This window comes from Rhinichthys klamathensis, unplaced genomic scaffold (assembly GCF_029890125.1).
Source record: "Rhinichthys klamathensis goyatoka isolate OS25496 unplaced genomic scaffold, OSU_Roscu_1.1 h1tg000243l_1, whole genome shotgun sequence".
Taxonomy (NCBI): Eukaryota; Metazoa; Chordata; class Actinopteri; order Cypriniformes; family Leuciscidae; genus Rhinichthys; species Rhinichthys klamathensis.
This window is the reverse complement of record NW_026606765.1, coordinates 400,979-425,333: the sequence shown is the minus strand read 5'-3', so window position 1 is coordinate 425,333 and position 24,355 is coordinate 400,979. Positions and strand designations below refer to the sequence as shown.

The following is a 24,355-nucleotide window of genomic DNA, read 5'->3' as shown; positions in this document are numbered from 1 at the left end:
TTTCTCTCGTTTACTTTCATTGGTCTGTAAACGCAATTAGGGCTGTTCCAATATAATGGATATTGATGCATGTCATTTGTTCTTAATTTTATTCATTTGTGCATGCAATTTACTAAACAGTTCAATCAGTAAAGCAACTGGTTGTCTAAATGAGGAGAAAACTCTGAAACTAGCATTTCTCATTGCTGTCAGAGCTGCTTTTATGAGTCGCCATTCTGGACAAAAACGGCGTGAAGAGAGATGCCGAAACTGAAGATTCAGTCTATCTCACTAATACTCTGAGCGTCTCTTAGCAGTTTTCGTCCTATATCCACTTACAAAATCACTGTTTCACAATGTGTATGGCATCGTGAGGTGGGGATGTGCAAGAGTAGTCCACACTGAAAACAATAGTCGATTACACGGAAAAAAATACACAAGATTTTATAGTTCAAATCACTGTGGTTTTAATGTTACAGTGAAGAGCGGGAGCGTGAGGCCGGTGAAGCAAGTGTTGATGAACGTCACATTGCGTTTACGCTGTGTTTTGTCCAAAAAACTATGGACGTAGTGTCCGTGACATCTGCCGTAGGTTTCTGAAGAGCATTTTTGAAGCTTTTAAATGGGATTGACTCTTTTTTGGAGCCAGTCTCTAGCAGTCAGTCGATGAATTGCAGTTTAAGTCACTTCCGTGTTAGATTCAAGAGAGAGACCAGAAGGTTGCCGCTTGGTTTTGTCAATGTATGGGCGGCAGTCTGCTATGAAGCACCTGCCGTTTACTTTCGTTTTATTAATTTTAAAAGTTCCATTTACCGGTTCCCCTTCTTCCATGCGCCTTGCTTTTAATATTTAATAATGTAACAAGTTCATTATATTCAAAAGCATTTTAAATGGCTCATTAAAATAAAACACTTGGAAAAATAATACATTAAGAGGTACGGCCTAATCATTTTACCTCAAATCCCATGCGTTCTCTTCCTGTCTCGGAGAGCACAGAAATGACCGCTCGAAAGACAAACGATATGTGGGAGTATTTTGAATTGGAAATAAAACTGAAAAGTTTTATGTAAGCTTTGCCATGCTAAACTGGCATAATTCCACTAGAGCCATGCACAATTCAGCACAGCCAAAGCTAGCCGAAGCAAGCAAATCGCGTATTCACTTCAGCTCCGAAAAAACAACTGAGCTTCAGAATCAGCTTTATTCGCCACGTGTGCAGCATTTACTATGGGATTTGACTGTTTGATTCATAGATTAAGTGTTTCAAATGTGAAAATCAAGTGTTTCTTACTTTTAGACTGGTCGACTTGTGGGTTACAAAACTTCCGTTTAAACTGCTGTCAAATTAGTCGATGCGCACATCCCTATCGTGAGGTAGGTTGCTTTACTCAACCCTGAACTCCATTTTGTTTAGGAATGCATTACTCTGCTTCATTAAATGGCTTTTAAGCACACAAAGAAATTACCCCCACATGATGTGGATAATGAGGCTCTTTTTATCGAGTGAGTCAGTTGGGTGAAATGAAAGTGCATACCCCCTCACCCTCCTGCTCTGCTTAACGCCGCTTATCCTGACGTGAGGAGGTGGACAGGGGACGCACAGCTGGGCCTAAGGCCAGAGCCGGGGGTGGATTCATGTGTCGTGCCCGTGATACCACGCAGTGCCTGAGTTACGGGCATTCATTGAGCCGTGCCCTCTGAAACCATAAAATGGCAGAACCAAACATTAATCTTTCCCTTTGTCCCCACTCCCCCCCACCCCACACACAAACACACACACACACACACGTTACTCCTCCCTGTGCTCATTGGTGAACTAAGCAATGTTTCCATAGCAATGAGTTTCAGTCTTTGTCTCTCTCCCTCTCTCTTGTGGGTGTCTCACTTATCACCTAATAGAAGAGAAAATGGACAATTCTTTGTAGAGCTGACAGTCATCTCAAGTAACCGTTTCCCATTCACCGTTGTGGAGCTGAATTCTCACTCTTGTCAGCACCGTCATGGAAAAAGGGTGAGGTTGCTTTCACACAATGGCAGTGCTGGTTCTCTCCCATTCACCTATAGTTTAGGTTCACCTGCAATATTTGTCATGGAATACAAATTGCAGATATTAGTCCAGCTTTGATGTTAGCAGGCTTTGGATTGGGGGCACATATTCGATTCGTCACAGGTTAAGGTCGCACTTTGCACACATTGTATGCGCCTCGGGTTGAGTGCCAAAGATCAGTATCTTGGCACATTTTTGCATTTTTATTTTGCTGCTCAAAAGTGCTTTATTTTCCTTTATTACTTTTATTAATTTAGCTGACACTTTCATCCAAACCTTTATTTACTGTTTTATTAAACAGTCACAGTTATACAGTTACATCACTTTCCCCGCTAACACCTTTATTTAAGCTAAAAATATTTTAGCGGTAGCCTCTGCGTGGCACATCAGGCTTGAAGAGAGCAAGTCAAGGGATGAGGAGGAGGAAGAAATGACCACTGTTGCAAAAACCCTTATTGGACCAACAACCGCATCACCCACTCTTACCAAAGGCACGATGCCTTGAGGCTCTTTGCTTGGTAAATCAATACTTCCCACAGTCTCACTGTAAAGCTCTTCTGCCAGAGCTTGCTGAGGTCTCTTGCTTTGCAACAGTAACGCAAAGCGCCAGAGGCCTACGTATGTCTGTTTTTGACACAATTCAGTTAGCTTGGCATTAGCTGCAGTTGTACTAATGCAGAGAACAGAGGAAACACAGCAGTTTCAGACTATTGAGCTATATTCTGTACCATCTAAACCATAGAAAAGTTGGAAACCACTGGAAAAAGAGGTTTGAGATTATGCCTCTGCCATGAAGTCATTTACGTTGAGACTACGTGAGCCTATGTTTTCATGGTTCTTGCTTATTTCTGCATGGCATCGTCATCGTCATCCAGAGGCTCCTCTTCGATGTCACATATTTCTGTTTCGTGTCAGCCCAGCTGCAGTGCCACGTTGTCACACGGTAAACAATTAAAGAGGAACAAATAGTGAGGAACCTGAGCCCTGACTCATCGGAGAAGCACAGACGTCAGTTGCTAACAGCCGTGAACGCAACGGCACCACTGGCCCATCTCCAGGGTAATAAAGCCAGCGCTAACCACTGTAGCTGTGTTTGCTAATCACTCTCGCTTCCCCCCCCCCCCCCCCCTGATGGCCTTGTGCCTAAACCAGGCAAGTTCAGCCTGGCCGTGACGCATTAGAGCAACAATGTTCCCATCTCTAATCTTTGCTCGTACAAATCATTGTCACTCAACCACCTGGATACCATATCTCTTATCTCTGACATTTTACTGCCTCAATTTATAGTCGGAACATATTAAAGAAATTGGCTGCCAGTTTGCTTGAATATGTAAAGAGACAAAATAAGTAGATGAACACCTCATAGAGCTGTATTTGGATAATTCAGGATGATTTATATAATTTCATATTTTAATATAGGTTAATTTAGGGTGTGGACTGTGGAGAGGGTTTTACCAAGCTGACTGTGGAAGGAACCGTGCGTCATGACATGACAACTTTACAATGCAAATATAGCAGCATCGTCGTGACCCCATAGCATTACAGTAAATTTACCGTCATCAACAATCTTTTTAAAGACAATTACTGTTGAGTATCAAATCGCCTTCACTGAGCTTTGTTTTTGTCGTTAGCCGCGTTTCCATTACAGATTTGCTCAACATTTATTTTCTAAATGTCGATAAAAAACGATTGCGAAATGGCGGCGTTTCCATTAACCGATGTTATGCGACTAAAACATCCTTTTTTCCTCTCGCGATAAGTCATTAAAAAAAAATCTAGCAATGGATGTTGGTAGGTTTACGTATATCCCAGCCACCTCACAAGCCATTATTTTTAGGAGACGTAGGCTTGTTATCCAAGCATTAATGGCAAGGAAATCCCTTATACTTGGGAGCGGCACATATGAAGTGTTTCTCCCTCCTATCTGCTTCAAAGTCTTTAAAAATTGTGGCTTTTCTTTGTTGTTTAGAATCGAGTATTCCCGTAATACTTTTGACTTTTATGAGTTTAATAAATAACTCTGTCTTGTTTTCTGTCCAAACACACCGCGCTATCTACGTCAGGCCACCTGAAAATGTTTTCCATTGCCATTTTTTGTTTTACGAAATAGTTGCCTGAAAAACCACCTCATGTGAGCGTGTAAACTTTTTTGCGATATATTTTACGATTTTTTTATATATTTTCAAAATGAACGGGTTTCCATTCGGCGTATTTTAAATTTGCGACGCTTGTTAACTGATCATTAACTCTTAACCGACAAAATCGTTAAATTAAATTAGTGTCTGACCCATTAAAAAATAAAAAGTTTTCTAAGGGTTTAGTTTTACATGTGCAAATAGCCCAAAACATGTTTTAACCATGCAGCAAACCTTTTAAAATATCTTGAAAAAGATTTTCCTGTAATACATTTGGTCAAAATCTTGTTATATACTGTAAGATAATGCTGTGTTGGATATTACTAGACTCTCTTAAAGTTTTTTTGAGTAAAGAAAATGTTATACTTATTATTAGTAAAGGCGTAAAAAAATAACATTACTAACCTGTATTTCTTTTTCTAATCAAACCATTTTCGAAACCTTAATGTTACAGAAGGAACGCGTGAACAGAAACGTTATAATACTGACTCTGGTACGAGTGAACCTATTTATTTTTTCCCATCCTGGTTATAAGGCGTATTTATTTGTTGGATAGTTGTCAGTTTCCCAATTGAAGGGCTAATGTTTCTATGGGACGTCATATGTCTGACCAGAGTCTGCCGAACTTGACACTAAACCGGTTTAATTTTAAATGGTATCCTTAACCAACTAGTCGTTCAGGCAACCAACCAATGTACTCTTTCTAACGGCTTTAAGGAAAACAAATGTCTTGTTCGATTAGTCTGGATTTGACTGTAACACACAGGTAAAGTATTTGAGAACATTCTGCCTTCGGGCATTCCCATCTTAAGGGGAAGTTTTTCTAGCCTGAGAAAAATGGTTTTCTGTAGTCTGAGAAATGTCAAAGAAACTTGAGTCTTCCTTTCCCTTTCCTTCTGTGTCAAGTATCATCAAGGACGGGCTTAATTGATCATTTTCAAAGAAAGACAGGTAGGTTCATATTATCCATAGGTGTCATTTCTATTCATGGATCTACTTTTCACAGCTCTCTTAATGCTGTCTATTGCAGCAAGAGGACCAAAACACACAGCTCTAATAGAGGTGAGAGCTGAGGTGCGAAAGAAGCTGTTACACTACCTGAACTTCATATCCATGCACATCGATCATGGTATTAATAGAAGCAGCGTCGCATCTGTGAACGGAGAATAGAAAGAAGACGGATAGGAGGAGGAGGGAGGACATGTGTGAGTGACTGTCTGTGAATGAGTGTGTGTCGCTCGGTGCGCCCTCACTATTGTCACCAAAGCAAAACGCAGAACAAAGAAGTCAAGGATAACTTGAGGACCCCAATCCTTGCTTTTAATTGCTGGATCCATGCCAGTCCAGTACTTGGCACTACAGGGTGGGTTGTAAAGTCTGGACGACATCCATATTCACTCGCTTTCACACACACACACCCCGACGCTCACCAAAGAACAGTCACGAGTCAATGCCGGTAAGGCACAGAGGGAAAGGTGAGAATTACAAACCCTCGGTGGAAAGAGCTATTGTATCCACTCGCCCGTGGCCTTCCTCCCTCGCTCCTTTCCGCGGTCCTCCTCCCCTCGCGAGCGTAACACAGGCGATTAGCTGTCCTCCTCATTGGTGGCGCGCTGCGGACATCGCCAGGGCTTATTTGTTGAAGGGGTTGCCGTGGAGACTGGCGGTGGTGGCGAGGCAGAGTTGGAGCCAGAAAGAGAGAGAAGAGGGAGAGTCATCCATCTACTGCAGAGAGAGGAGGAGAGACTAAAAAAAAGAGAAAGGGAGAGTGCAAACATGGGCTTCGCTCCTGTTATCTTGTGAACGGCTTCCAGCTAGCGCACTTAGGCGAGACTTATATCCCTTCCTCTCGCTTTGCTTAAGAGGGTGAAGAGTTCACGCAGGCCCCCATGTGTCGAACACACCGCGCAGCCCTTCCAATCTCATGAGCACCGGGTGAAGCCGGAGAAGGGTGGCTCGGACCCCCGGGAGGGTACCAGATACCTTAAAATATCGGCCAGCCTGTTGAAGCAGCTGTGGCTGGATGAGAGGGAGATGCGGGCTACAGTAAGTGAAGATTCAGTCTTTTCTCACACAACATACGTTGCTTTGTCTAAAACTGCATGTTGGCAAAGGAAAGAGTCCTGAGAATGTGTCAACAATGCAGTATATGAGACTTGTAACAGAGAGTGGGGAGGGATAAACAGCTGTGTTGCAGAACAAAGGAGTGAGCAAGGAGTAATTGCGAGCTCCGGCTCACATACACACGTGAACGCAACAGCATGTAGCTGCTTGAACCTAATTCAATAAGACCTCCCTCAGCCACCCCCTTCATTGCGTGTGCTGTTGCTCATGCATCGCTCTTCTCTGCTGCGCATGTGGTCGATCGAGAACACACTCCTGTGTGTGTGTGTGTGTGTGCAGCAGTCGAGGGATAGCTGGTGTGTCTCGGTGGCACTTATGAATGGGAACAGAGAGTGAGACGGAAGTACAGAGGATGGCTGTGTTAGGGGAGACCCGCAGTTGGAGCCCCAAGCCGTGGGAGTTCAGGCGCTATAATTGTGACTTCCACCCCAAGTCTGAGGTAAATAAAATTGCCTGCGCTGACACATTTATTTTCTTTGAAACGCACACTGTTATGGACAATGCTGTGCCTATTTTTAGGTTAGGCTATGAGACTGAAATTCATTTGTGTTTGTATCTATAAAGTAGATGAATATTCTCTTCTTGTTGACTTTTTTCCCCCCCTTCATTCTTGACTGATGCTGTTGGCTTTTAGATGAGAATGAGATAAACGAAAGCTGGTCCTTTCGTTCCATTGTTTTTTTTGTTTTTTTTTTGTACCTCCGGAAGGACTGTCAGTTCTTAACCCTCAGCTGAGGCAAGAGCCACATGTTCCTGTTTTTCTTGGCATGATGCGTTATTTGCAATGTTTTTGCTCCAGAGTTCAACTCTTTTGAGAACACGTACGCATTCTTAACTGATGCTGGAGAAACAACTCTTTAATAATCTGTATGCCAGGTACTCTGATTATTTTCAAAGTGTGTTATCTAAAATCTTTCAGCAATGTTGTTTTGACTGTTTTCGAATGTCTTAATTGCATTTTTAGGATTCTGAACTCTCCTTGTGTTTTTAATCTACCTGTTGACTGATGGCAAAATGCATTTCTCGGTCACGGCATGACATTTATCGCAGTTCATCCGCACCTTTTGATGTGACTCAACCCCCGTTCCATATCCTCTCATGAGGAAGGCATAAACATTGAGCCTTTTAGTGAAGGACTGCAGAGAGTTGAACGAGGTGGCATATGTTTTAAAATCAGCCAGTCAAATGACTTCCTGCTGGAGGCTTTCAGATCAGGACCCCTGCTCTACTGAAATAGATCAGTGCTCCTGCTCGTCTCCGAGACAGATGTGTCATCAATAGTGCCTCAACAAAAGCTCAATGGAAGACTGACTCAGAGCGATTTTCATGGAACAAGTGGTACTCTGATGAGCGCTGAACCAACCTCTCCGTCTCGTTTCAGACCCATGCGAGTGACGTGGGTTTGGACGTCACAGCCAGTGATGCTGTCCTCTCCACTTTATCATCATTCATCCTTGAGTGATCTAATGTGTCGATTTGCACCAGGTCTATTGAACGATGGAGTCCTGCCTTGCCCTTCTTTGTTATGGGCTATCATTTACAGAATTATTTAGTTTTTTTTATAAATTTGTGCAGAAGATTCCTGAACTTACTTGATTTGGTTGCTTTCACATTTAATTACTTGGCAGACACATTACCAAGGAGCAAATTTGAGCACATATTTGGAGCTCATTATTCACTGAATTAGCACTTTTCTGAAGAAAATGAGAGTGGTGCTTGCCCAGAACTCACTGCCATGTTGTTGGAGTGTTTGCCAGGAGGTTGTCTTCAAATCGCTAAAAACCCGTCCACCCATGCAGCGACTTCCAGCGACACTAATATCATTGATTTTCAGTGAGAGCGGGTGACTTCTGGTGACACGAACAACAGCAACCTCTGCCGACCAGATGTGGACATGTCCATCTAGTTTGAGTTTTATCTTTAGGCAAACAATGAGCCTCTTTCCGGAGTGACCGATGATAAGAGAGAAGACTTTGTCAGTGTTCCTCACTAGGGCTGTCAAATTAAATTAAAATTTAGAATATTTGTTGACTAAAATAAAATAAAAAAATGGCACATTGAACATTTTTGGTGTGCGAAAGGGAGCCTTATTAGTGGCACACAAGATGCGATGATGATGTAAGAGTTATTGTTACGTTTTTGTTAGCCTATCCAGTTGAACCCACTAGATGCGGCGCTGCTGCGTTGTTCATTCACAACATTGCAGAAATAGAGAAGCTTAATGTCAAAGCCGTAACCAAGACGTTCACACAGAACGCATATTCTGTGCTGCTTTTCCATTGTTTTTTTATGTAAAAAAGCTCTAGATGGAAATCTGTTTTTAATTTGAAAATTTTTTAAAAACGCGTCTCGAGACTTTGTCGGACTTTTTTCACCATTCCACTAGATCTCGTGTTTTTTAAACGCAAAAAACTCCTGTTATTTAATTGCTTTGAATAAACAATTTAACGATGTAACGATACACTCATGTCACGATTCGATACAAATCGTGATACTGAACTCACAATATGATACTATCCTGATATATTAAGCCAAAAAAAAAAAAAATCTAAATGATTACTTTATTATTATTAAATATATAAATACACACACATGTATGTATGTATGTATATATTTAAGAAATATTTGCATGTATATACTCATATATATTTATTTATCATTTATATTATATATAAATATTTTATCTATAAATATCAAATTCTTCGTAAATATATACATGCATGTGTGTGCATTTATATATACGAAATAATTATACACAGTACACACATATATTATGTAAACTTTTATTTTGGATTCAATTAATCGCGATTAATCGCTTCACAGCCCTAACGCGCACATAATCGCCCAGCCCGCTATTAATGGACTTTACATATAAGAATAAACCCTCTAAAATGCATTGAATAACTGCTACGTCTACTACTGCTTTGAATACTACTAAAACTAAATGTGATATGGTGATTTAAATTGTTTGGGCTTTCACTTTGAGGAGTGCCGTTCCAGCGGATGCGCTTCAGAAGATCAATGCAATCATTCTAATCGCAAGAAAGCATGTCAAAATGACTGTTCCCAATCTGTAAAGGGTTTTTAAAAATTTAAATTCTGCATTTACTCTCTCTTGTGGTTTTCGCGCATCACACACGCATGTGAAAGTTCGTGTTTTACTACATGCGTCATTGTAAATCTATTCATTATATAAAGCATTGTGTCTCTTTAGAAGACTTGGATTTGGATTAGGCTACTCGATTGATTATTTTCACGATGCCTTTGTCATTTTTTGGATCTTTAAGTTTTAGAGGAATGGACTTTGGACTTTAAATGGAGGCACTGAAGCTCTTGGGTGACATAAAAATGTCTTAAGTTGTGTTTAGAAGTTGAACGAAAATCTTTTAGGTTTGAAACGACTTAAGGGTGAGTACATGACGACAAAATTGACATTTTCTGGGTGAATTATACCTTATAAATGCAGTAAGCTGAGCCTTGGATAAAACTAACACCATCGCGGATATCGTTTACATCAATGATTCAAATCGTCGCATTTTTGCGCATATATAATTATGTATTGTTACACCCCTAGTGGATTCACTTTAAGGTGTTTTGAGTGGTTGCTGGCATGTATGTTTATGGAGGTTGTAATTTTTTTTTTTTTTTATGTACAAAGAGCCCATCAAAATGTTGTGTTTTGGTCCCTATATTACTCTTCTTGCTGTCTTATTTGGCCATTCTTATCGTTTTATTGTCAATAATTGTCTAGAATGTTATGGAAGAGTGTGAAATGTGAGTGGGTTTGAATGGGTAAAACTTTGAATGAAATTGGTTGTGCTTTTTCACGATTCAAATTACTCTAAGCTGCAGTCACTGATCGTAAAGCTAGAGTAGTTTAAAAAATATATATATATACTCCTGTTTTTCCTCTCCTTTTTCTGGGAATCAGAGCCTTTTCGTCATGTCAGTAAACGGTGTTTCCACTTTCTGCTGCACTCAGATGCATTTTCATCTATTTGCGTGTCAGTTATGTATAGCCACACAAGAAAATGATGGTAGTAAAAGCTTGTTTTTGCCTGGCTGAATGATGGCCACTTTTATGCTAGATCATATTAGCCTAGAATAACACTGAGCCGTGTGTATGTCTATGCTGGCGTTAGGTGAGGTCAAGATGAGGGCAGCAGGAAGTTCTGTCTTTTAGATGTTATTCATGGAGCCCTCACATGTAGGGCCATTCAAATCGATACAGTGCATCTTTATTCAGCGCGGTGTTATCTATCATCTAAGCAACTTATGTATTTTACAAGGGAATGTATTTAGCCAAGTACTGAGCTTTGAAGTGGTCTGAAATTGGCTGGTTTCCTCTAACAGTATCTTTCTTGCCTTCTTCAGGTAATCTTGGTGCAGGTAAACCCAGGAGAGGCCTTCACCATCCAGCGAGATGATGGTCAGTTTCAGTGTATCACAGGTAAGATTCAAGAAGTTCCTCTTGTGTTGAGTAGTATTTCGGTGTAATTTAAGCCATAATTACATTAGTGTACGAAGAGGTGGCATTTAATTTAGCCAAATCACAAGTTCAGATGATTGTAATGACCACTCTGGGACTTCCTTCGTAATTGATCGCAGTATCTGTAAGTTCTCCTAATTGATTGGAGAGATTTGAGTGTCCCTGTTCCCAGATAATTGAGGGTACCATTTTTTCCTTTTAAACAGTCGTAAATAACACACATCCTCAGTGTTCCCAAATTCCCCTCTAAAGTTTAAACTATGCTGTAATTTACCCTTTTAATCTAGTGTTTAGATTTACATGGAATGCATCTACTACAATTTTTTAATCTCAATAGAGTGAAACCAGGTATGCCCTTATAAAAAGACTTTATTGGGCCCCTGTTTACGACCCTTTGGAGCATCTAGAAGCAGACATGTTCACAAGTCCCTAAAGGTCGAGTCTCAAGTTTTTGACTGTCTCAAGTCTTTGAGGTCCAAGTCTCAAGTTTTTGTTCTATTTTTAGCCATAGTTCTTTCAGCTAATTAATTAATAGTTGTAATGAACAGTGTTTAACATGAAAAGGACATGGAAATGTATACTTCTTAAAAATAGGCAGCAAGCAAACCTCTTGACAGCTGTGCAACACCGCAGCTCCCCTTTGGATTAATTGATTGCTTTTCAAATTAAATGACACAATGATTATCTCACGGTAAACCTTGGCTATATTGTTATTGTCTGTTGTTGTTCATTTATATAACAGCACTTTTCCAATGGGTGATGAATAGGCTACGTGCGCCTTAAGATGCGTCACGCATTTATAAAATAATGCTGGCTTGGTGTGTATGCTGCAGCCCGGTTTGATATTGCAGTTATGAGTGTGTTAAGAATGAAAAGTAAAATGTTGTTTCATGCTGTCATGTGGGGTAGAAAAGAGAGAATATAATCAGGAATGCTGTACTTGTTTTTCACAAGTCTCTGTCTTCAAGTCAAGTCTCGAGTCTTTTGTTCACGAGTCCAAGTCGACTTAAGTGCGAATCGAGTCCAAGTCGCAGACCCGAGTTTCTATCTCTCTCTAGACGTCATTCGTTTCCAGTGAGAGTTGTTGATTTGAGGAAACATGAGTAACTGAGACCAACGCAATAAGGATGATCAATCTAATCTACCGTGATGCACTGCCCTATACCATTGTATTGCAATTAAGTTTATGCGTACACACCACAAGGTGCAAAATAATCAAGCTATGTCTGCATGATTCATTTAAATTTCATTATGGCTTTGTGTGATTAAATCGTCAAGGCTGTGATTTAATTAATTAAATGCATGTGCTGCATGTTTCAGAGCGAAGCGCGGCACTGTGTTTTATTACACAGCTCATGATTCGTTTTCAGTGTCTCACAGTGACTCGGTTTGCATTCTCAATCTCAGTTAGCAACTCATCAGAACCTCCTGATGATGAAAATTACGTCACATGGACAGTGCGAGGACCGTTGCGGAACGTGGATGGCCAAAGTATAATTTGGGCTTAAAATGGCTATCAGCAAAAGAGGAGATTTCAGGGCTTCCTGTGGTTTTCTGCCTAAATTATTATTATTATTTTTTTTTAAACGATTAATTACTATTTTATCAGAAAACTTTGCAGTTGGATTTTTTTCCCCAAGCAATAAGTATTTAGAGTTACAGAATTTTTGTTGTAACTAGTCGTGACAATCAGTAACGTCACACATTGACTGTTTTGATTTCTTTTGATTTCTTAATTTTTTTGCCGTCATATCAAGCAATAAATCAATATTTTGTATTATTTATTTAGCTGTTTGCCACAGTGAAATCTGAACATTTTGCTTTCAGTGAGGACAGACAAAGAACTTCCTGGTTTGGATGAGGTGCTAAAATACTGTCTGTTCTTTTCAAATACTTTGTTTTACTGACCTACACTTACAATGCCCCCCCACTGATCTTTCCACACGACTGCATCATGACTCCTAGTCATCCTCATTCACTAAAAGAGCCATCCAGTGTTGGGTTTAATTGCCATATGTGTTGGAAGCTCAGTCACAACAGTCAGCTAGTGCTCGGTGGGTCTCGGCAGGGTTGCAATGAGACGTCTTACACCCCCTCTCAGTTTGCGAAGAGCTCTTTTTGTCTACAGCCATTGTGTGGGACGGTGCGAACAGGCTACGAACTGCCAACCTCCCTGATTGGCAGTTGCTGCAATAGGAAGAAGTGGAGTGTGACTGTAATTGAAAGATTACTGTGCCTTGGGAAGCTATTGATTAGAAAAACAATAGCATCCAGCTCATTGTATGCGGTAAGCCTGATTGTTCCATCCCTAGCTTGCCTGATTAGCTCGGCAAGGATTTGAACTTGTGAAGCAGTCAGCTGCATTGAAATGAGATTGATGTTATCATCCGGCATTAGCGTTTGACTGAAAACCCAAATGGATGTGGTAACCAATTTGTTCTGAAAACCTAAGGGCATCATTTTTTTTCTTTCACAGTTACGACTAGCACTTTGTTAGCTTGTCTCTTATCGGAAGCGAACACCGAATGAAACAAAGTCAGGTGATCACCCAATCCATATGAAGATATGTTCAACATAAGTGGAAAGATAACTTGAGCTAAATATGTTCTTTGTGGGCGGTGCTGCCCAGCACGAATGTGTCTGAAGTAGAAACCCCTTTTAAAGGTGCTATGAAGTGGAAGTAGCTAAATTTTTTCTTCCATATTGTGACGTGTATTCGATTGTAACAGATTTTCAAAATAATATAGTGCGAGGCCTTGGTTCTATCCAACGGTTGTTGATTGGTGTTTGGCTTACACAAACTTCCAGCAAAGTGAGTAAACATAATAACGAGCCAAATTGGCTAGTTTGGGTGGTTGGCGGGTGTTAATTTCAAACCCTGGTTATGAGGTCAAAAAAGAAAGAAACTTATTCATGGAGGAATCGTTCACATTGCCCTCTATAACATGCATTTGAAAAGTGGAGTGCATTTCAGGATAGTTCACCTATAAATGAAAATTCGATTTTTGAACAATCTCTCTTTTCTAAGCAGTGAATTGGGACTGAGATGTCGCTCATGTCTGCTTCATAAACAATTTTTTTTTTTTTTTTTTTTATATTGCTTTTTGAGGTTTAAAGGCACCAATCACCAATAATTGTAATTGCACGGAAAGGTGTGATAAGTATAGCCTATAAAAATGTCTTATGTCATCTGCTGAAGGAGTCACTAAATGTTCTCACTGTAATGCACGGTGTCTTTTTGCTTTATTGAACTAAACATTGTTTTTGAAAGAAGCCAAGCGTCACTGATAAGCCATAGCAGTGATTTAGGCATTTTGAATGTGCGTCTTCCTGTTGACACGTGCCGAGGTCTTTGTGGGACAAAGAAGCCCTTCTCTTTCAAAAAGGGGGGCAAGAGTTGCTAAATTTAGATGCGAGCTTCACCTCTCTCTGAGAGGAAGGAGTTGATGAGGAAGAGTAACGTGCCGGCGAGCGCACTGGTCTGTCACTGGGAGCTGTTGTCTGTCAGTGACGTGAATGGAGTGATGACTCACCGTTGCGGGAGCCGAGGGAAGAGCGTGTGTGTGTGTGTTTTTAACCCCTAACCTTAGAGTGAGCCGGAGGTAATGCTAAAATCCGCAGGATAAACCAGAGGGAACTGGTTTGTCCCTCTCTTCCTGATTTCTTTTTCGGTACAGATGGTTGTTTGTTCTATTTCTGAATTCATTCATGTGTTTTCAGTAGCTGGAAGTACATGAATACCATATGCACACTATGGAGCTTCATTACTGTCTGTTTAATTTGAAGAAGCAGCCTTGTGAGGGGAAGAGAGAACTTAATTTAAGGCATCCCAGACTGCCGGGGGTTGGCTGTGTTTGAGGAGAATTACATCAGAGGGGGGAAACATAACACAGCCTTTTAACATCCTGCCGTTGACGCATCTTTGACGTTCGCCCTAGATGTGGTCATTGATGGTCAGCCTGTAAATACGCTCACGTTGATTTGCGTGCTCTTGTTTGTGTTTTCATTACTCGAGTAGGATGTTGGCCAAGAGTTCCACGTTACTAACGTTCCTCTGCTGTCTAACTAGCTGGACTATGGACAATAGTCTTGTAATAGTTGTTTCCTTCACCACCTCTTTCCTTTTCAATGGTCTTTTCTAAGCAGCCAAATGTGGGCAACTTGAAGCAAGTCTCAGATTGCCTTTGACAATTTGCTTATTGAAGTAAACCTTTATGATTGTCTTGAAGAACTGGCGTGCATCAGCGCACACGTGACTTTCTCATTTTGTTTCGGGGAAATCAGAGGGGTTTGCCTTTTAGAAGTATAAATCTTCAAAATTAACGTAGGCGGTTATTCTGAGTGTGACTTCCTTATATTGTTTCCTTTAATTTGGCATTATAATATGTGTATGCATGTTCATGGATTTGAGCCATAAATATTGTGCAAAACGTCTTTCTTCCTCAGAGCGATTGGGATGGCCACAAAATAACTGGGTTCTTTTCTACTCTGTTCACATTTCTGAGTTAGGTTTTTATAAAAAAAAATAGTCTGGAAAAGATTTCCTATAGACTTACACTGAAGATATAGACTTCTATAGACTTGCCCTGAGCCGTATCTAAGCACCAGGACCTAGGTCCACAAAACCACTCAAACATTTTTATGAACAATTTTTTTTTTTTTTTTAGCTGATCACTAAGGGTTTTCACAGCTTAAGTGGTTTTGTGCAACCGGCTGCAGAATATCAAGTTGGACTCTTTTGGCTCTTGCCAGTAAACGGAACATCTTAGTAACCATAGAGCAAGACCCTCTATCAACACTCGAACAATATTGTAGGGGTGAGTTGACTTTGTTCCCTCGACGACTTCAATGTTCTTTCATCCTCTTCTGCTCGCCATGAGTACTTGCTCTTGCGTTGACATTGTTTGCGATGGGCCACATCTGGCACTTCATGTATTCCCACTCTGACATTCAGACATCTAAGTGTGCAGACAGTCACGGCCTGATCACATACTCCAGGTGACATCACACACTTGACTCACTGTATACTTGTGCATCACCTGCCTTTTTAGTATGTTTTTTGTTGTCGTTTTTTGCTTGCAATGTTTTGGCCGATCAGAGTAGCCATCGTAGAAGCTGCTGCGTTGACGTCAGATACAGGGCAAAGCAGCTCAGATTTTGGTTTGTAGAAGACTGAGCAAGAGACCGCCAACTTATTTGTCCTAGATGCTGACACTTCTCTATTAATCAACCGGTTTCTTTGAAAATATTTGCTCTCCAAGCTATATGAACAATTATAAAACCTACCTTTGTAGGTTTTCTTAAACTGTGGCTTGTTAATACCATGGTTTTTGCGATTGGTATCATATTTTTTAAAGAAATGTGACGTACAACACAGAAGCGCTGCGCTGTTACACTACGTGAAATCTCAAGGCCCACAGAGAAGGAAATTAATACTTGAATAAAGTCGTTATTTTTGTTTGTTTTTTTGCACAAAAAGTATTCTCGTCGCTTGATAAACTTAAAGATTGAGCCACTGTAGTCACTCGGACTATTTGAACGATGTCTTTAACTTTTCTGGGCCGGCAATTTTCGATCCCCTAGAAGCCTATGGAGGAGTGATGCAGCTCTCAGATTTAATCAAAAATATCTTAATCTGTGTCGCGAAGATGAACGAAAGTCTTACGGGGTTGGAACAATATGAGGCTGAGTAATTACTGACAGAATTTTCATTTTGGGGTGAACTATCCCTTTAAGCATGATGAAAACATGCTAGTACACCCCAAAAACAAAACCAAGACTTCGTAAAAGGGCATAATGGGACCCCTTTAAAGGTTGTAAGGTCAATATTGGCGCTTTTCCATTACCAGTACCAGCTCGACTCGACTCGATTCGCCTTGGCTCGCCTCGACTCGGCTCGCTTTTCGCTCCGTTTTCCATTGCAGAAAGTACCGCCACAAATAGTACCCGGTCGTCATAGCGACGCATTTCGTTCCCCCATCAAGCTCTCGCTGGATCCTCTCTTCGGCAACCAAACAAAGGAATGTCTGCACCTCCTCGTTTGACCACGGCGTATTCTTCTGAGTTGCCATAATAATAGTAGTAAGTTTAGTAACTATCTCTGGCCAAACTATTTAAAAATGGCGGGGTTATTCTGGATACTCCATCTGGCGCGTGCAATGATGACGCAGATTCTCTGTGACCAATCAGCAGTCGGCATTGTTTTCACGTCACATTTTAGTATCGGCTTAGCTCGCCTCAGCTCGCTTAGAACCTCGCCGGAGGTGGTACGAAAAAAAGTACCCGAAAGCAGGTACAGGTACAACTTTTACACAGTGGAAAACCAAACAAAGGTGAGTCGAGCCAGGCCGAGGCGAGCTGGTACTGTGTAGTGGAAAAGCGCCATAAGACTATAATTTTTAACAGCTTAAATGACTACAGTAAGACTGAACATTCAAACAGACTGTGTGGTAAAGCATTCGTGTTTATGGTTGTGTCTGCTGTCTGGAATGTGCACTGGCACAGACATCCGCTGGGTTATGTTTTTTGGGAGGCATTATAGTGCATTTGTGTATGTGTGTGGGTGGGAACATTCCCTGCGAGTGGACATTTTCTGTGGGTGTATTTATAAGGAGTTACTCAGCGAAGCAACTCTTGATTGCGACTGAAGCCAGCGGTGAGCTCTCAGTACTGTGACCCGATCCATTCACCCATCCAAGAGAAGCCCTTACTAATGTCACCATGTGCAGAGTAGAGCTCTTCTCTCTCCCACGATACATAAAAAGGCAAATCACTCATTTGAAACTAAACTGAACTATAGTTTGCTTTAGGTTAACATCAAAGTTTCATGTTAATCTTTGTTTCACCCTTATTTGAGACTAAACAAAATGATAGTTTACCTTCAGGTCGACATCAAAGAGCATGTTGGTCTGAATGTGCTTTTCACACAGAGAAGGTTAAGCACTAGGGATGCATCCATGAATAAAATACCTGCATTTGAATTGATTTGAGTTCAAATTATTTTATTAATTGAAATTTTAAAGGATCACGCAGTGATACCACAACTGAATCTCTCACAGCAGAAAATTAGTAGCCTGGAACAGCGGACAATTATAGTTAAATGGCAATCATGGAAAAATATTTCACCACACAGGATACCGCAATTGACCAATCAGAATCAAGTACCCTAGAGAGCCGTGTAATAAAAATGTTTTCCAAAAAACAACAGGCAAACACCATGTTTGTTCACTATTAAATAAATGCTTTGTTTATAATGAGGAGGACATTTTAAGCTATGAAACTTGCGGGATGTTTTAATGTCACAAAGACCCCTTATATTTCAAAACCCTTTTAATAATTACGAAGGCATTTAGAAAATAGATGAGACCAGTTTTCATAGCATGTCATGCTTTAAATTAGGCTCAAACCCCTCCCCTCCACAATCCACTAGAAGCTCACATTCATTTTTCTCAAAATCCCATCAACAAACAATGGATAGGACCAAGTCCCATCCTGCTTTTCTTCTTCTTTCGATAATTCTTTTTTCGATAATCTTTCACTCATAGGGAAGAAAATATCATCCACAACTTCTTAAATTTCATTGTAACTTTAAACTATTATTGGTCAATATCAACATATAATGTGTTCAGTGGGCCTCATTCATGGAGCGCAAAAACAAATCTTTTTATAAACTGATTTTAAATCATTCATGCAGTAGATTGAATGAGACTATTTAATACGCAACAATGGTTTTATGAACATTTTGAAACGTTCTGCTCGGGATTCATGAATGAATGAATTTGTATTTTGTATACGTGGGGTCTCTGCAGAAAGATATGTCGCAATATATATTAATTTGATGAATTCGCTCTCTTTCCGCTTCTCCCGTACGCGCTTCATTCACTGCATCTGCAGTCCATAGGTTTTGGAATGAATGAGTCGATGACTCATCCCACTTTGCTCAAGCCTTTAGGGATGGATAGAGAGAGAGAGAAAAGAGAGGATAAGAGATGGTTCGGAGAAAGATCCAAGTATGTTTTGGTTTATTTGATGACAATGCTTCAACAATTAGATGGGTGCAGGGTTCAACAAGCTTAATCAATACTCTTATTTTATATCCCACTTGCATGCACGCCATTGCATGCCATGTTGTCTTTGCATATCTCTTGGGGCGGTAAAAACAGATTCCATGCACTGATAAATCTGTGTGGGCTTTCCAATTTAGACGAGGGATTTATCATACCCCATTGAATACTGTCCAAGGAGTGAGGACGAAAGCATATTATCCCAGTAAGCATGACTTCCCCCAACCTTTCTTTCTCTATTGCGTTATTCTTTGAAGCATCACGAGAGGAGACAGTGGGAGGCTCGCCAAATCGAGTTTCTTCTGTTCCATAACCATTGCTGTGGTCTTTTCCTCCCTGTGTGCGTGTAGACGGACGTCACTCAGTCCGTCGGGGCGTGACGGATGATTGTTACACAGCTGTGAAGGATGCAAATAAAACATTTAGCATTCAACAAAGGGACTCCTTGTTAAATTTCTCCATATTGCACAGGAGGGGGTTGGTCATTAAATTATAACCGTCGAAGTATAACTTGTACTTTGGTAATCCTTCTATCTGTTCACCCGACCTGCATGTCACCTTCCCCGAATGCTGTCAGCCAACGCTAGTGACTCTGTAATCCGCTAATGGAACGCTGTAGGACCCTCTCAACCGGTGACAAAGTGCTAAGAGGATAGAGCCTCCATTACACCTAAAGAAAGAAAGAAAGTAAATTAGTTGGAACTAATCAGACAACAGATAATCAGCAATGCCAGTATAGAGCTGCATGGGTTAACGTTTTGTAATTAGCAATTAGCCTAGACGACGGGTTGGTGGAACTGTGTTTGATTTGATCATTTCCGGGGCCAGTGTAATTAGACCCGGAGAGTGAGACACATTGGGTTGGATTAGCTGCAACTTAAGGGTACGTTTACACAACAACGATATGCTTAAAACTGAGAAGTTTTTCCTTTACGTTTTCCACTTACGGACGACACCATTGTCAAAACGTTTTTGTTGTTTACACGGAGACCATAAAAACTTGCACTTTGAAATCTTTTTGAAAAGTTTGCGTTTTCAGGCACCTAATTAGTTGTCGTGTAAACGGATGACCAAAACGAATAAAAACTTTTATGTTTTTAGTTGAAAACGGTGTTGCCCAGAAGAGCAAAGTCTTCCCTGGATCCAGGAGCACAAAGTTAAATATCCATTTGCACTGACAAAGCGACTGGAAGGCATTCATTCTCTAACTTGAGGTGACGGGAGGGTTCATTTATGATTTAGAGTTTTGTGTAGATCTTTATGAAACCATGACCATGAAGCTCACGTGATCTGCTTCTTGATGATACGGTTAAATTTGAGAAGGTCGCAACGTACAGTACAGCGACTGAGCGACCTCCAGTAGAGATTTTCGAAGTTCCTCAAGCTTCTATCATCAGTACTACTCAGCTCTATGTACGTTTGACTGTTTGCATGTGCTCTTCTTTCATTACCGTGACACAATGAGACCACTGCATTGTCTTGAATTCAGGATTGAAGAGCCGACTAACTGTTAGAGATGTATCTCTCAAGTTCAGAAACTAGAACTAAGAAACGGAGAGCTGCATTGGGACCGTCTGTCTGGACTCCGGATATCAACTGAGGATGAGATTATCGAGATGTCGAACCCTGTCAGGTTGAAGCCTAGTGTTCCTATTCATCTTATTGGATTTCAGTTGAGCGTTTGGATCATTTACCGAACATCCAGATATCCGCAAAAGGTTTGTGTTTGCCGTGAGCGGATCTCTGTGTTGTCGGCTTTCGTTGCCAATCCACAAAATTTAAACTTTAAACTTGTCGGTTGTGTTTGTGTCTGAGGGAGAAGATTTAACGGCTGTTTATTCTCAGAACAGAACTGCCTGTTTGTTTGGAGTTATTCTTGGCTCGGTGCGTGTGTGTTTTTCTCGTCCTCTACGTGTTTGTTGATGTTTGCTCTGGAAGGCTGGCACTGGGGGTCCACGTCAGCAGAACAGCAGACCGCCCATGCTCTTCGGGATCTGAAACGAGAGAGAAAGAAACAGAAAGGGGGAGGGGGGATGTGGCCTTTTGTGTCTGATCTCTGTCTGTGCTTGTGCGTCAGTCTGATGTAAAAGTGTGGGTGTCTTTTTTTTTTTTTTTTTTTTTGCCCATCCCCCTTTTTTCAACACCCATCCCATCCTCCTTTTGCCGTTACAACCCATTCATCCTCTTACCTTTCTAGCCGTCCCTCTTTTTTTTTTTTGTACTTCATTCATTCGTTCACGCTTGTTGTCTTCGCTTGCCGCAGACGGATGCGACATTAGCATCTTTCCACGCCCCCGCCAACACCAAACCATATCGTAAATCAGAAATCGATCCTGTTACTCGGGAGGCTCTCTGATGTAGAATTGGATCAGGTTCCTCCCACGCTCAGGGTTTTTTGCATCCGAGGTGACCCGAGTCATTAGTCATCAATTAGTCTGCTTGAGTCTCTCCTAAAACGGGCTTCAAAGCCAGCACAGCACTCCACATCAAAGCAAAGAGCTAATAGTCCTCTATGCTCTTTGTAGTACTACAAGGCTTATTATAAGACAGGCTAATGATTTTAATAGGATGTATGAGTAGTGTTGTTGTTGTTTTTTAAATATTAGCATCAGTAGTTGACCGAAATGGTGTTTTAATGGCTAATGCCTTATCTATAGAGCAGCTGAACCAGCCCTATGCAGCGGCGTTGGCTCAACCCGAGATTGAAGCGAGGCTGTTTGTCTGACTAAACTATGGGAAACGGGGTGTAAGTTTAGGAAGCCCATCTGAAAGAATTCGTTATTCTTGCAATTCCATTTTTGAATCAAAAGCGTACCGTAAACTGTTGTCTAGATGATTTCTAAATAAATTACTCTTGAGATATTTTTTTAGTAAATCAAGCACATACAACATGACCAGTGAAGACCAACTTATATAAATGCTAGGGAATGGGATTCATGATATATCGGCCACCATATCAGTATCTGCTGATATATGTTCATTTTTAATGTTATTGTTATTGGCTGATATACTAAAGCCGATAAATAATGGATTTTTTCCTTCAGCTGAGACATTTCACATGCGCACTGTAATCCATAATGGTTTTGAATTCCTTGAAATATGATTGAAATCACTTCAAAAAAGGAAAATACAGTTAAGTGCAACGTGTAGTGCAAGGCTGTCATATAGGGTACATAAAGTTATAATGAGAACATTATAATTGTGTGCTTGGGTCATGGCTTTTAATGGTGAGACTTTTGTTTTAGTAATCCCTAATAAATGCATTTAGCTTAAATTTACACTGATTTAACAATAAATTGTGAGTGAAATCAGTGGTTGAAATAAGACTGTTTTTTTATTTGACATTAAGTAAAAACGCAAGTCCCCCTGTAGTCAATATTATCCCTTAAAAGTCATATTTGATCACCAAAATTATATATTTAAATGTTTTTTCATTGAAACCAAATTCTTCATGCCTTAAAATAGCTCGAATGTAACAATGTATACACTGTTCTATGAATATGCAAATGAGCCCCGCCTCCACTCACTCGCACCAGCTCAGAGATCCACTCGTTGACCTGATTGGTTACAAGGTAGTTTGTGACGTCAGAAACACCAGCGATTTCAAACCGTGTTTTTGAGACTGTCTTTGGTTCACTGCAGTTTTAAGGAGAAAATACTCCCCAATGGTGTTGACTCGTGCATTTTGTACATGGGTTTTCTTAAACCATATTAAAAACACCACATAGACATATAAAGAACATTTAAAAGCTTGATTTTTACCACAAGGGGGCTTTAATATAATATAAACAATTCATTAAGTGAACATAATCATTAATTTTAATGATTCCTGTCCCTATTTTTGTCATTATCTTTTTTTTTTCTGTAATGAACTGGCAACGAAGCTTTGCATAATGAGCATTAGCATGTCTACGTAGCATTGAACTCTTTTTCTTCTTCTTCTTTTTTTTCTTCTCTAAAATCCAAGCAAATTCTTGTTTTCATGATGCGACTGCAGTTAATGTCAAATAAAATGCAAGAGTTATTCCAATTGGGAAATCAGACATTTCTGTTTTGAGCATGTCACCAACCACGTACACACTCATTTACACACGGAGACCCACTTTGACGCTGATTATAGAGCAGCGAAGGCTTACGCGCGCCGTAATTACTTCCAGCAAGCACTCGCTGATTATGTGAGTTAGCCTGTTCATGGAGTGAAAACAGCTGCGATCCGGGCGAGGGGAGGATGCGAACTGTGAGCTAATACAAGAGTGACACATGATGTAGAAACAAGAACCATTAAACCGCCCCGTGTTTGTGCATCTGATATCCCATATTAACAACAATTCGACTGTAATCCAATGTTTGGTAGATCAGTTTTCTGATCCTCAGGTGGAGCGTGAGGGTCCTCGGCTATTGGGAATGTTAGGATGAGCCACTCGTGGATCTGGATTGATTAATAAGGCCTGTTTTTGGTCAGGTTGAGCAGAGCAGGTCAGCGTGTTCCTCCATTACGCTACATCCAGGTGCTTGGACTCAATTTTATCTCTTCATTGTGTTTCTCTGGTGTGGCTTGTACAAATAATAGTGCTGCTGTTTCCATGAAAGACAACATCGGAGAAATGTGTGGAAAATGTGTGACTTGAATAGTGATCTGAATGTTTAAACTCAATGGCCATTCTCAGTTCTGCTGCCTGCAGACTACTTAAAAACACAGGAGTAAATAGTGTGTTATAAAGGTAACAGAACTGTACGCTTCTTCAGAAATGTCATACAATGACAAAAATCTATGGCTTGGGTATATTAGGTAATATTTAAAACAACTTTTTTTTTTTTTTTTGCAGTTTTTTTTTTTTTTTTAAATTGGCATTGCCAAGATTAGATTATTCATCTACTGATATTATCCTTTCCTATAGCTCAAAAAGCATAGCATGGCGCTCACAACACAAGGTCATGGGTTCTATTCCCAGGGAATACAAGAACCGATCAAATGTATACGTGTACTGTGAATGCAAGTCCCTTAGGATATAAGCGTCTGCTAAACGCATAAATATACATATTTCATGTTTTTGATTGATGTTTTAATATAACTTTTTTTAAACAATACCTTGAAAGGGACAGTGATAAATGACGGCAAAGATTTAACCCTTTAAAGCACTTTCTCTTTAAGAGTGCATGTTAGAGTCATTTGCTGCATGCTATATGTAGGAACTTTATTCCTAAATATATATTTGTATTAATAAAACAATATGTTAAATTGATATTTAGAATACCTAGATGGTTTGCTTTGCTTGTTTTTTTTTTTTTTGGGGGGGGGTTTTGCTTAACTATGCTTTGTTTTTGCTTTTTTGTTTTGTTTAGTGTTTTTTTTGTTTTGCTTTTTTGTTTTGTTTAGTGGTGGTGTATTTGTTTTGCTTTTTTAAATGGTTTTTATTTAATTTGTTTTGTTTTGTTTTCCTTTTGTTTTATTTTTCACATTAAATTAATTTTTTGTTTTTTGTTTTGTTTATATTTTGTGTTATTTCATCCATTAATG

General features: G+C 40.2%; 1 protein-coding gene and 1 long non-coding RNA gene across 5 annotated transcripts in view; one reads left to right on the top strand and one right to left on the bottom strand.

Moving 5' to 3' along the window:
* Positions 1–24,355, top strand: part of fndc3a (fibronectin type III domain containing 3A) — a 96,489-nt gene that overhangs the window by 27,678 nt on the left and 44,456 nt on the right. For 2 of the 4 annotated variants that reach the window (XM_056266013.1, XM_056266011.1), the window contains exon 3: positions 10,660–10,735. In XM_056266013.1, coding sequence (XP_056121988.1) covers positions 10,660–10,735 — 76 coding nt within the window. Of the gene's footprint in view, positions 1–5,936; positions 6,208–6,583; positions 6,725–10,659; positions 10,736–24,355 lie in introns of those variants that run through there. The other 2 variants (XM_056266015.1, XM_056266012.1) reach the window with 2 other exon arrangements.
* LOC130100535 (uncharacterized) lies at positions 18,782–19,682 on the bottom strand. The gene is made up of 2 exons (XR_008808887.1): positions 19,385–19,682; positions 18,782–19,235 (listed from the first exon to the last, which is right to left on the bottom strand). It is a non-coding gene; the product is annotated as an uncharacterized LOC130100535 (long non-coding RNA).